This window comes from Symsagittifera roscoffensis, unplaced genomic scaffold, assembly GCF_963678635.1.
Source record: "Symsagittifera roscoffensis unplaced genomic scaffold, txSymRosc1.1 SCAFFOLD_25, whole genome shotgun sequence".
NCBI lineage: Eukaryota > Metazoa > Xenacoelomorpha > Acoela > Convolutidae > Symsagittifera > Symsagittifera roscoffensis.
Window position 1 is genome coordinate 163,839 of NW_026971149.1, and position 12,178 is coordinate 176,016.

The 12,178-nt window shown below is 36.1% G+C and overlaps 1 protein-coding gene across 1 annotated transcript in view; it reads right to left on the reverse strand.

Annotated features, from left to right (window-relative positions):
- Nucleotides 1-1,891: 1,891 nt before the first annotated feature.
- The window catches only part of LOC134856180 (solute carrier family 7 member 14-like), a gene marked incomplete at its 3' end in the record, with an annotated part of 55,153 nt that continues 44,866 nt past the window's right edge, over nt 1,892-12,178 (reverse strand). Inside the window, exons 7-10 of the mRNA XM_063872547.1 lie at nt 8,373-8,557; nt 3,527-3,700; nt 2,555-3,055; nt 1,892-2,061 (exon numbers count right to left, since the gene is read on the reverse strand). Coding sequence (XP_063728617.1) covers nt 1,892-2,061; nt 2,555-3,055; nt 3,527-3,700; nt 8,373-8,557 — 1,030 coding nt within the window. The remainder of the gene's footprint in view (nt 2,062-2,554; nt 3,056-3,526; nt 3,701-8,372; nt 8,558-12,178) is intronic.

Sequence of the window (12,178 nt, forward strand, 5' to 3'; positions counted from 1 at the left end):
GATAACACGTTTCAAACTTTCCTTTAACCCGGTTGGAAAGGAATTATATACTAAACAAAACTAACCAATGCAGCTTACTAAACACCACAACACATAGCATAACAGCATGACTAAGAAAAGGAAACCAACGGTACCCAAACCGGATTAACCCAGTTTAAAACTGGATAATTTATTCTTTTGAAGACTATTATAAAGTCTAAGAAAGAAATAATAAAACACAAAAAAGTCGAAAGACAAACCCATACCACAAACAATTTGATTTTTGAAAAAAGGACACAACCAACAAAACATAAGAAAAACCACAACAAACCCAACATAAAACGTTGTCACATAACAGGACCTCTCACAAAAACCGCATGCAATCATACTCCCACTCCTGTCCTAACCCACCAGGAAGGACGTCCTGAGCATGCTCTATAGCCGGCCTAACCCACCGTGCTACATCCACGCTTTGTGACCACACTCCTATTTTTAATAAGAGCTACTCAAGGGTGAGTAACTCTTCAAAATAACTGAACTAAAACAAAAAGCTTTTGTGAAAACAACTAACTAAAATCATAATTAAAAAATATAAAACTAATAAAAGTTTTATAAAATGTAAATTACATTATGCAATACATAGATCAGAATACAACACCAAGGACGAACATCCAAAGACAAAATGACCCTACTACACTCGAGAAAGAATGGCCAACTACAATCAATATGCCGCCCACAATCACAACTCAAAGGATTTAGAGTACGACTTGACTTCGCAGAAAAGGACTTCATTGAACTAGACCAATGACCACCTCGATGTTCAAGTATACGTACAGATCCGAGTAACCAGGCATCCCCCCCACGCACAACCTCCACGCCATTCCCAGACAAGGTCAAACACAAAGAAGTTCTCACCAATGAAACAGAAAAACCTGACATAGCCAACCATTCTGAAATCAGATTTGAGTTTGTTGCGAAAACCCAGTCGTTGTCTTGAGAAGACACAATGATTGAATCTGGGACTTCTCTAATAAGAAAACCCAGAAGAAATAAGATGTTCGTCAAATACCAACGTCCATCATCCATCTTTCGAATTGCAGAAAAACTATTCTAAAAAACTCTGTAAAACCCGGATGGGTGGAACCTGATCTAAACTACATTTTATGATTGGATAAATTAGATATTTTACCAATGTAAAGTATTTAATATTAACCAATCATGATCCATCTAACTAACAATCCACTTATTTGTAAGTGCTGAAATTACTTGTAATTTCAGCACCAGAGAGATTTGAATTTAACTTAGAAACTAGTTGAACTCTCCCGAGTACTTCAGCAGCCGCAATAAACCAGTATACCCTAGATCTATTGAGCCTAGCAGAGACTAGTTAAACAACCTGAGACTAGATAGTATAAGAGTAAGATTAGGATCGGTATTAGACTAAGAAGTTGCACGAATCTATCCGGCCGAAAATAAGATAGCGTGACGAGCAGACGGTGTACCCTATCCGAAATTACTCTATGAGTTATACACTTCGGTCCTAACTCACGATATCAAAATTATTACGCGATGAAGATTAAGGAGATAGAAATTTGAAATTTTACATTGAGTGATTATTCCAAATCAGCACTGTATGACAATGCTCAACGCGAAATGAAGTCAAAATTCGGCAATTGCTCTAAACGCGTGAACAAAAAACAACTCAACTTAATGAACTATATTATATCATCAGAATCTGATTAAGCTTCGCTGAATATCGCAATAACAATCGCTTCACTAATTTGAGTATAAGTCAAATGATAAAAAAATCATACGAATAACGCTGGGAAACAGTATTTTTTTTCAAAACATTCTAGATCAAATCCTTTTTGCTTATTTGGGTGGGGGGGGGGGGCTTGTTGTAACTTGTTACCTATGGCCATCCAGACGACGAATCTGACCCAGGTGAGGGGGGATAGTTTGAGCATGAGGTAGATGTTAGCGAACACTGCACAGACTGGAAGCAGGGGCACCCAGGGGGTCATGAACCTCAGCCGGGTGCTGTTCTGTGGCTCACGCATGATTAGAAACAGCAGACCAAATCTACAAACATTACAGGGAAATATTAGACCATAGATAGCTCTGATCATTTTGTACAAATGTATGGCTTCATAGTTCATGGCAACCGGCAAATGTGACATAACTTACAGTCAACGAATAGTTGCAGTTGTTATATTACTCCCAGACTTTATACCGTTAATGCCAAATTATTGGCAATCTCGGCAGCATTGATTTATTTATTCGATTAAAAACGGCGCTTTAAGGATAATTAGATTTTTTGACACAACTTTTGAGTGGAAAAATGATTTCTTACGCCAAAAAGAGCATGCGTTGGTTAATTAAATTGGTCCATGTTCGTTGGGCGAAATAATATTGCCAACAATAAGTAGTTAAATTAAAGATGCCAGTTTCAAAATCATTTTCAGTTGCCAATCAAAAAAGCGAATAATGAACTTTTAAAAACATGGCTATTATTAATAAGCATTAAGAGTGCAGTGCTGTAGCGTGTGTCAATTGCAGTGATAAAGATGTTCACCCGATGGCCAGGAAGAGGAGAGCGAGAATGGAGAAGTACCAAGTCCAGCTGGGGGAAAAGACAGTGACCAGATGGAGCAACAGGAAGTCCACGGATATCAACATGGTCAGATTAGCCACCCGGGAACTGCTCTCGGCTGTCGGCACAGCAGTGTTGTCGGGAAACCCGAGATATACCCGAGCCACCATCCACTTCGGCTCAATCATAGCGGCTAACGAGTCGTAACACATGGCCACAGGCCTCGGCAGGAGTCCCCCATCGTCTGCAAAGTCACCCACCAGTCCTTGTTTCTCGTAGTCTCCCCCGGGATCCACAAGGTGCTCCTGGGATCCCCGAAAATCGCTGTTGTGGTATCCTGCAGCTGCCCCGAAGTTGTTCTGCTCTTGTCCAAGTGGGGTTTTTTGGCCTGTTAGGGCTCCGTAGCCCTGGGAACAGGGTAGTTTGCCATTCTGCTGTTCTAACTGGGATGTGTCTTCTTGGAACATGTTCTTCGGCTCATATCTGAAATTTACAGTTGAAAACATAAAACGCGAGTTCAAGCTTGAGTTCACCTGCGCTTGAGAAATAAAGATTCTTAAATGATCAATTGTGTTACATCACATCAACCTGAAACCGTATTATGATACTGGAGAAAGGGCTTTTTTTCCTCCCCCCCCCACCTGCAAATTTGTACATGTAAATTTGTTGACCACATTGTCCGATTCTTATGAAAATTTACATACAGACTAATAAGGCCACGGCAAACATATTTGGTCTTCATACTCAACCTCGTAAAACTACTCGTTACACTAATATATTGGGGGGGGGGCGACGGAAAAAGAGCCGGAGAAAGTGATAAAATACCGTGATGAAAATAAGATGTGAACTTTTCGGGTGGGCATGTTAGCTAGTCGGGAGAGGGCGTGTTATCCCAGGCGTGTTATTACATATCACATCAGCATAGTGTGTGGTGTCTATGTTGTGCATGCTGACCTGAGCAAGAGTACAGAGATGGAGACGAGAGTGTATGCGAGGAGGGTGCCTATGCTCATCATCTCCACCAGTGCCTGCAGGGGGAGCAGCAGGGCCAGAAGGGCAGCACACAGTCCACTTACCAGAGTGGCCACTATGGGCGTGTTAGTGAAGCCACTCACACTGTCAAAGTAACTAAACAACACACAACACTACATATTATACTTAACCATATGCTAGTCCATCTCCTTTCATAGCCTATTGCTTAACTAACTCAAGGGGACATTCGTTACAAGGCGATACAAATGAGTTAGGACCGAAGTGTATAACTCATAGAGTAATTTCGGATAGGGTACACCGTCTGCTCGTCACGCTATCTTATTTTCGGCCGGATAGATTCGTGCAACTTCTTAGTCTAATACCAATCCTAATCTTACTCTTATACTATCTAGTCTCAGGTTGTTTAACTAGTCTCTGCTAGGCTCAATAGATCTAGGGTATACTGGTTTATTGCGGCTGCTGAAGTACTCGGGAGAGTTCAACTAGTTTCTAAGTTAAATTCAAATCTCTCTGGTGCTGAAATTACAAGTAATTCCAGCACTTACAAATAAGTGGGTTGTTAGTTAGATGGATCATGATTGGTTAATATTAAATACTTTACAGTGGTAAAATATCTAATTTATCCAATCATAAAATGTAGTTTAGATCAGGTTCCACCCATCCGGGTTTTGCAGAGTTTTTTAGAATAGTCTTTCTGTAATTCAAAGGATGGATGATGGACGTTGGTGTTTGGCGAACATCATATTTCTTCTGGGTTCTCTTGTTAGAGAAGTTCCAGGTTCGATCGTTGTGTCTTCTCATGACAACGACTGGGTTTTCGCAACAAGCTCAAATCTGATTTCAGAATGGTTGGCTATGTCAGGTTTTTCTGTTTCATTGATGAGAACTTCTTTGTGTTTGATCTTGTCTGGGAATGGCGTGGAGATTGTGCGTGGAGGGGATGCCTGGTTACTCGGATCTGTACGTATACTTGAACATCGAGGTGGTCATTGGTCTAGTTCAATGAAGTCCTTTTCTGCGAAGTCAAGTCGTACTCTAAATCCTTTGAGTTGTGATTGTGGGCGGCATATTGATTGAGGTTGGCCATTCTTTTTCGAGTGTAGTGGGTTCATTTTGTCTTTGGATGTTCGTCTTTGGTGTTGTATGCTGATCTATATATTGCATAATATAATTTACATTTTATAAAACTTTTATTAGTTTAATGTTTTTTAATTATGATTTTGGTTAGTTGTTTTCACAAAAGCTTTTTGTTTTAGTTCAGTTATTTTGAAGAGTTACTCACCCTTGAGTAGCTCTTATTAAAAATAGGAGTGTGTGTCACAAAGCGTGGATGTAGCGCGGTGGGTTAGGCCGGCTATAGAGCATGCTCAGGACGTCCTCTTCTGGTGGGTTAGGCCAGGAGTGGGAGTATGATTGCATGCGGTTTTTGTGAGAGGTCCTGTTATGTGACAACGTTTTATGTTGGGTTTGTTGTGGTTTTTCTTATGTTTTGTTGGTTGTGTCCTTTTTTCAAAAATCAAATTGTTTGTGGTATGGGTTTGTCTTTCGACTTTTTTGTGTTTTATTATCCTTTCAAGTTTATGAATGCGGGATGAGACCATTCGGGGTCCCAAACATAGTCTGATTGTTCTGTGATGGCAGTATCATCGTTTGAGTTTTGGGGTCTAAAATTTTTTCTTGCTTGTGAAATTAAATCAATATTATGTGTGAAATAATCTATTATGAACCATGCCAAAATTTTTTGTAAGTCGTGTTTTGTATGTTGTGAAACTTCATCTTTCGTGAAATTTTCTTTAATTATTTTTAGAAAACTAGAGAGTGGTGTGATTTCATGTCGTACTCTTATGTGTTTAGATGTTTCTGTCGGTGAGACATTTGGGATTGGGATTTCGTTTTCTAATATCGAGATATAACTATATATTATTGCAAAAACTTCATTGGTGAATATGGAGTTTGCTCTTTGTGAGTTATGATATTGTATGCTTTTTATATATTCTGAGAATACTTTTGAAAATTCTAAATCAAGGTCGTCTGTTTGAATTACATATTTGCTGTGATTCTGGTTTGGTGAGCTGAATTCTATGGAGTAGATTCCGTATTGTTGTGTTAAGTTGCATATATCTTTCAAATAGTGATCGATAATTTGTCTTTTGATTTTTACATCTGGGAACTCTGTTTTACATGGACTGATTCCGGGTTCAAACAAATTTAAGAGTAAATTTTTGCAAAATATATGCTGTCCTCTATCAGTGGTTGCATCTACGATAAAGGGGAAGATATCATCATCATCTGGACTTTCTTCACCTGGGGTGTGTGTTGAGCTCATTTTTTCGTTTGATGACTGTTAATATGTAATTATCAATGTGTCTAATTGGTTGATTCCAATTGTATAAATGTACTGGTTTGTGTTTATATTGCTTTTTTATTCTTCTTTTTCCTCTTTTTGATGAATTTGAAGTTGTTTCTGAGTCGGAAAAATATAATTGATCGTGAATGGGGCAATTTTTATCTATAGATTCTTTTAATTTATAAAGTTCGTCTAAACTGCTGGTTTCTGATTCTGAAAATGCGTTGCGGTTTTTGGAAAATCTTTTTCGTGTAATTTGTCTTTGTTTGGTTATTATTTTTCTTTTTAGTGTTTGTCGTTTTGTTCTGATATATCCAACTGTTTGTGTGTGTGGTGTGATTACAAGATCGTATTTTTTGTTATCTATTTCACAATTGTGTAAAACGATTCTTTGTTTATTTCCTAGGTTTTTAAATGACATAAGGTTTAGGATGACGGATGCAAAAGGTTGTTAATGATTTCTATTTTCTTAGACTGTTAGTCCTTACGATTTTTTGGTTAGCCTAACCTGGGTCTATTTGTTCAGGGTTGGGGAGAAAAGTATATCGATTCCGAAGAATGATTTTATACTTTCTCGTGGCTAGTATAAGCTAAGGTGTTAACTTACTTAATCTTACTTAAGGGTAGTGATTGTGTTCAGGGTTGGAGAATAGTAAATCGAACCACAAGGTTCAGGTATAATTAGAACGCGAGTAGTTCGTTAGATACTATTTTAAACTTACTAAGTCTAAGATTTATCCTGGGTCTGGTAAGAGGGGGGATCAAGTGAAGGATGAATAACCGAAGTTCTTCACTGTTTATCCTAATTTGAATGATTAGTTTTGTTCAAAAATTTCTGTTAGTCCTGGGTTTTTAGAAAGGGTTGGATAGTGAATCGACGTTTGAGGTCGTTAGACACTAGCTAAGTGGGTGGGGGAGAACAAAATTGTTCTTTTTGATCCAAGGAGAGGCCTTGATGATCAAATTTTAAATTTAATTAAATAGAAAATGATTTAAGATCCAAGGATGAGCCTTGATGATCTGATTTTAAATTTAAGTGAATTTAAGTTTAAAATGATTTAATTTTGTGTAGAGAAAAGATTTAGTGATTTTATGATATAAGTGAGCTTATGAATGCTGTTATGTTTAGGTGATGAAGCTGGAACAACAGGATGGTTTATAATTACTAACCATTTATTGTCATGCTACTAATTTTTACTTTGATTTTTCAATAAATATTTTTCAAACATGTTTTGTATATTACTGCAGAATTTAGGAAAACGATCTGAGATCTCCTTATCAATCGTTATTGTATTTTAATAATTTGGTTTAGCGCCTGAAATGATTTTGAAGATTGACTTCAAGATTTTATGTTTGCAAATGAAAATCTAAATTCATTGCTAGTAGTACTCTAAATACAAAAGTTTGTGTTGGCTTTTGCCGAACTATCATATAACTATATGGTAAGTTTCTACTTTGTCGTATGTCGTCTCTGGTTCGAGGTCTTCTTGCAATTCCGGGTAGTTCTCTTATCGTTCGGAATATTGGCTTTGATCTATTGAGTCGTAGAGACATTTCGATTAAATTATCGTCGTGTAACATTTTTAAAATGTTTTGTCTAAATTCTAATCTATTTTTGGTTAATTCTAAGCTATTAAGGTCTTGTTCGAGACTTATGGTCGCACCAGATGAGTTAGGACCGAAGTGTATAACTCATAGAGTAATTTCGGATAGGGTACACCGTCTGCTCGTCACGCTATCTTATTTTCGGCCGGATAGATTCGTGCAACTTCTTAGTCTAATACCAATCCTAATTTTACTCTTATACTATCTAGTCTCAGGTTGTTTAACTAGTCTCTGCTAGGCTCAATAGATCTAGGGTATACTGGTTTATTGCGGTTGCTGAAGTCTTCTTGGAGAGTCAACTAATTTCTAAGTTAAATTCAAATCTCTCTGGTGCTGAAATTACAAGTAATTCCAGCACTTACAAATAAGTGGGTTGTTAGTTAGATGGATCATGATTGGTTAATATTAAATACTTTACAGTGGTAAAATATCTAATTTATCCAATCATAAAATGTAGTTTAGATCAGGTTCCACAAACGATCCACCACGGGGAACAACATTTTTTTCTTTATATTCCACTACACGGATCAAATAATACGGGAAAGCCCATCAATGTCTGAAAATCTCTGAAGCATTTTAGCATTTTAATCTCACAAGTTTCACAACTGATTTTAGATGAAACTAATGTACAGTATTATTGAACTGAAAAAAGAAAAACTTATTTTGTGGGTAACGGGGATATTGATTTAAAAAAATAAGTAAATACATGCATCTGAATTTGCATCTGAATTCTCAAATATTTCAATTAACTGAAGTTTGGGGCTAGATAAGCCATCCAAAAAACAGCCACAATGCGTATCGATCTCTGACAAGTGAATAACTATACTATAACTAAAGAGTCTGCTGTGAACATGCCTGAATAGGAGACCGTCGTGGGACATGGCATAGATGATTCTGGCCATGGGGAACTGACTGCCCAGGAGGGAGGCTGTGAGGGAGGAGATGGCCCCGAATGCCACGAAGTACTTGGCCGCATTGGCCCCCCTCATGACGAAGCTGGTGGTGAGGGCACTCTCCGGGTCTATGTCCTGGTAGGGCACCTGCAACCCACACACACACAACACGCAATGCACAACTTCAACTTTTTTAACCTTTTTAGGAAAAAGTCTGGGAAAAAGGAGTGTGGACAACGTTTGTTTGTATGCATGTATATTTGTAAATATAGTAGATACTAATTTCGAAAGGAAGTTCGCTGAAAAACTGCAGTTTCTTTGCCAAACTTTCGATCTTTTTATTAATTGGCATTTTTGACTTTTTTAGTAATTAAAAAATCATGTTTGTTTGTGCAGTTGGATCAGTTTGTAATTGTGTATGCATTTATGTAAATATGCGTGAATACACTAACTTTGAAAGGGATCTAGCGCCGAAAATTGCATTTTTTCTAGCCAAAATTTTTTAAAAAAGTTTGAATCAATATTTTGATCATTTTTGACCAGTATTTTCAAAAAAATTGGCCAAAAAATCTGCCAAAACGTTGGGGGAGGGGCATGAACTATAAGGAAGGAGTAGGGGAGGGGGTTGTTGGTTCTTGTGGGGAGGGGCAAGGTAAAATACAAAAGGGCAAGCCTTGGAGGGATATGGTGGCAAAGGGTAAACATTTTGAAATTTGAAAAAGCTTAGGTTTAGGAATCGAGTAAGCCGTATGATCGTTTCGCAGAATATCTGCATTAATCAGTTGATAAATTCAGAACTTTTTGCAACATTTGGACGACGCGAGACAAAAGTAAACCTGAAAATCCATTTTAAAATCCATTTTTAAATTTAACAAAAACAAAGGATTGCTCTCATTTTTTTGACATTTTATTGTCTGATGGGAATCTATTATATTTTAAATATTTTAAACCATAAAAATCCATTTTAACTGATTTATTTTCTTTTTCTTAGATGTGGGCAAGCTCCTGATTATTGGAAATGGTGAGAACCTTTGTCTTCGGAAGTGTTTTAGTTTTTTTTCATGCAAAATTAGGTACGCAAAATATAATTCGGAATGGGTCGAAAAAATATCAGTCGACATTTGAGCGAAACTATGATTTTCCAAAACATGTTCTCGCTTTGAGGAGAATAACCGGTTTGCAGTTTTTGATTTTTGGTCTAACTTTGAGCGAATAAGGTGAGCGAGCATACTTATTTTGTTTTCAATCAGAATAATTTACCACAAATAATCATCGGAATGGGTCGAGTCATATATCACATTAAAGCCCTTTTAGTTGTAATTTGAATGAAAATTAAAAAAAAATTCCTTTGTTGAAAAAAATCAGATTTTTGAGTTTTAATCTGATTTCGTGCTCGCAAGGCATGGTCTTATTAAAGGAAAAAACTTATCCTCTAAGTAGTGAGAACTTCGCTTTAATAAAAAAAAGAATTTTACCGCTTCATTTAGCGCTTCTTTGGCATTCAAATTTTTTTAAAAAAATTTACTCTGCAAAGAACAATAGAAAAACATAGTAGAGTTTTAAAAAAATTCCGGTTTTGTAAGTGAGTTTTTTTCAAACACAACCGCTTTCGACTATCTGTAACCGACTAATTGTCTTCGCGTTTGTCTAATGAATTTTCGTTTTCAAGATTTTATTAATTTGATTGTTTAAACTGAAGATTGTTGATCTGCATACTGCATAAGAGAACTAGATTCAGGGAATTATTCAAGAGTTAGAGTTCAATCAAAGTCTGATAGAAGTTTGATTTCTACATCCTGCTTGCAACTAAATTGAACGCAATTGTTGGGTGATGTATTACAATCGTGTCTGTACAAAACAGTCCCATGCAAAACAGTCCAATACAAAACAGTCCGAAAAAACATAGCAAAGTACAAAAAAACAGTCCCATACAAAACAGTCCCAAAAATAGTCCAAAAAATTGTCCAAAAAACAGTCCCATTGATCGAAGTGATAATTGTTGCAGAAACTGGTAAGTAAATTTATCTCGTATTAAACACATTTTGATTCCAACTAATCCGGATAACAATAGGTAGTATAGTAGAGAAATTAGAACAACCTAGATAACAGCAGCGGCCACTCAATAAAAGCAATAATATTTGAAACATTAAAAATAACGCAATTTTAGAAAATGGACTCTTTTTTTAATCCACGCAAAAAAAGAGACAGGTTGTTTAATCTGTTTCACTTCCAAACACTTGACAACACTCAAAAGAAACGAAATTCACTATCTATCGATGGAAATCATACTTACAAACAAAAATTCTGAGTTACTGATTTTTGAAGGGTATGCTTATATTAAACACTTGATCACTATGATTAAGTCATATCAACCCAACGATATTATTGGGTTTTTGAAAGGATGTAGTTATAATAATAAATTATAACCAGAGTTTTCTTTTCTTTTTAATTTTCATATTTATTCATATCTAAGCAATAAAATTTTTCCAAGTTAATTAGTTTTCTTGATTTTTCAAAATTGAGCTAGAGTCGATTTGAACCCGGCAAAAATAATGAATACATTCAAGGTGTTGCTTTTTCTTTTCCCTCCGCCCAACCCTCTAAGTTTGAACCCATTGTTGTACCCTAGCTATACCCGTTATCCTATTTACCCGATTTTCAACTTATTTCTGAGCTGATTACCATATAGTTTTTTCAATTCCTTTATAGCTTATGTGTCAAGTGTCAAAAGTACATGGTCCTATGATCAATCGTCCATGCAAGGAATGACCGCCAAAGAATTTTTCCGACATAGAGCCAAAAGGTTCACAGCCCTGTTAGAGTTTGAATCGAAAAAAAGCTGAGATTTGATAAACTGCTATTTAAAGACCAAAGTAGCAAAATTACGAAAACTGTAACAGATCATCTCAAGTCTTCAAAAAATGAATTGCTTCTTCGCAAGGATTTAAGTTTTCGGAAACGACTTTTTAGGCAACGCAAAGCAATTCATCTATTATTTTTTTTGCTTTTACAATGCAATCTAAATTTAAAAAATCGGAAAAAATGGGATTTTTAAGTATTTTCAAGCCAAACTCAAGTAGAATAGCGTTTATGTAACGTTATCTTGGTTTATAAAATCGGAAGATATAACTTCTTCAAAAGTTGCTATTGATTAGCATTTCTGGTTTATACTTGAACGCCCGAAAATCACCCGCACCGACAAAAATGGATTAGGATCGATTTTAGTATGAAAAAAGTACGTTGAATAAATTTAAAACGATTTTAGTATGAAAAAAGTACGTTGATTAAATTTAGATCGATTTTAAAACCTGATTTATGTGGATCAGTTTTTTGAATTCTTTAACATATAAGTTTTTTAAAGGGTATGTTTTTTCGCCGTGTTAGCAAAAAAAAACGATTTTAGTGTGTCGGAAAATCCATCGAAATCGATTTAAATCAATTTTTTAAAGACTTAAATTGATTTAAAGTTTTCAAAAAGATTGATTTAAATCGATTTAAAATCCATTTAAGTTCGTAAAATGTACATGGTTAAACGATTTGGATCGATTTAAAACCGATTTAAAATCAATTTAAATCGACAGGAAACCATTTCTGTCAGTGCGGGCAGGCTACGATTTTCTTTTCTCTCAGCTGAGTTATATCAGTTGTGCAGCCACCTTTTGTAATATATCACACGTTTTGGGAGCGGCAGTAGTCCTTGAAAAATTAATTGCGAATTCTCCCATTTTTCCTGTGCTTTTGCACTGTATTTACAATTTCAACAGTTAG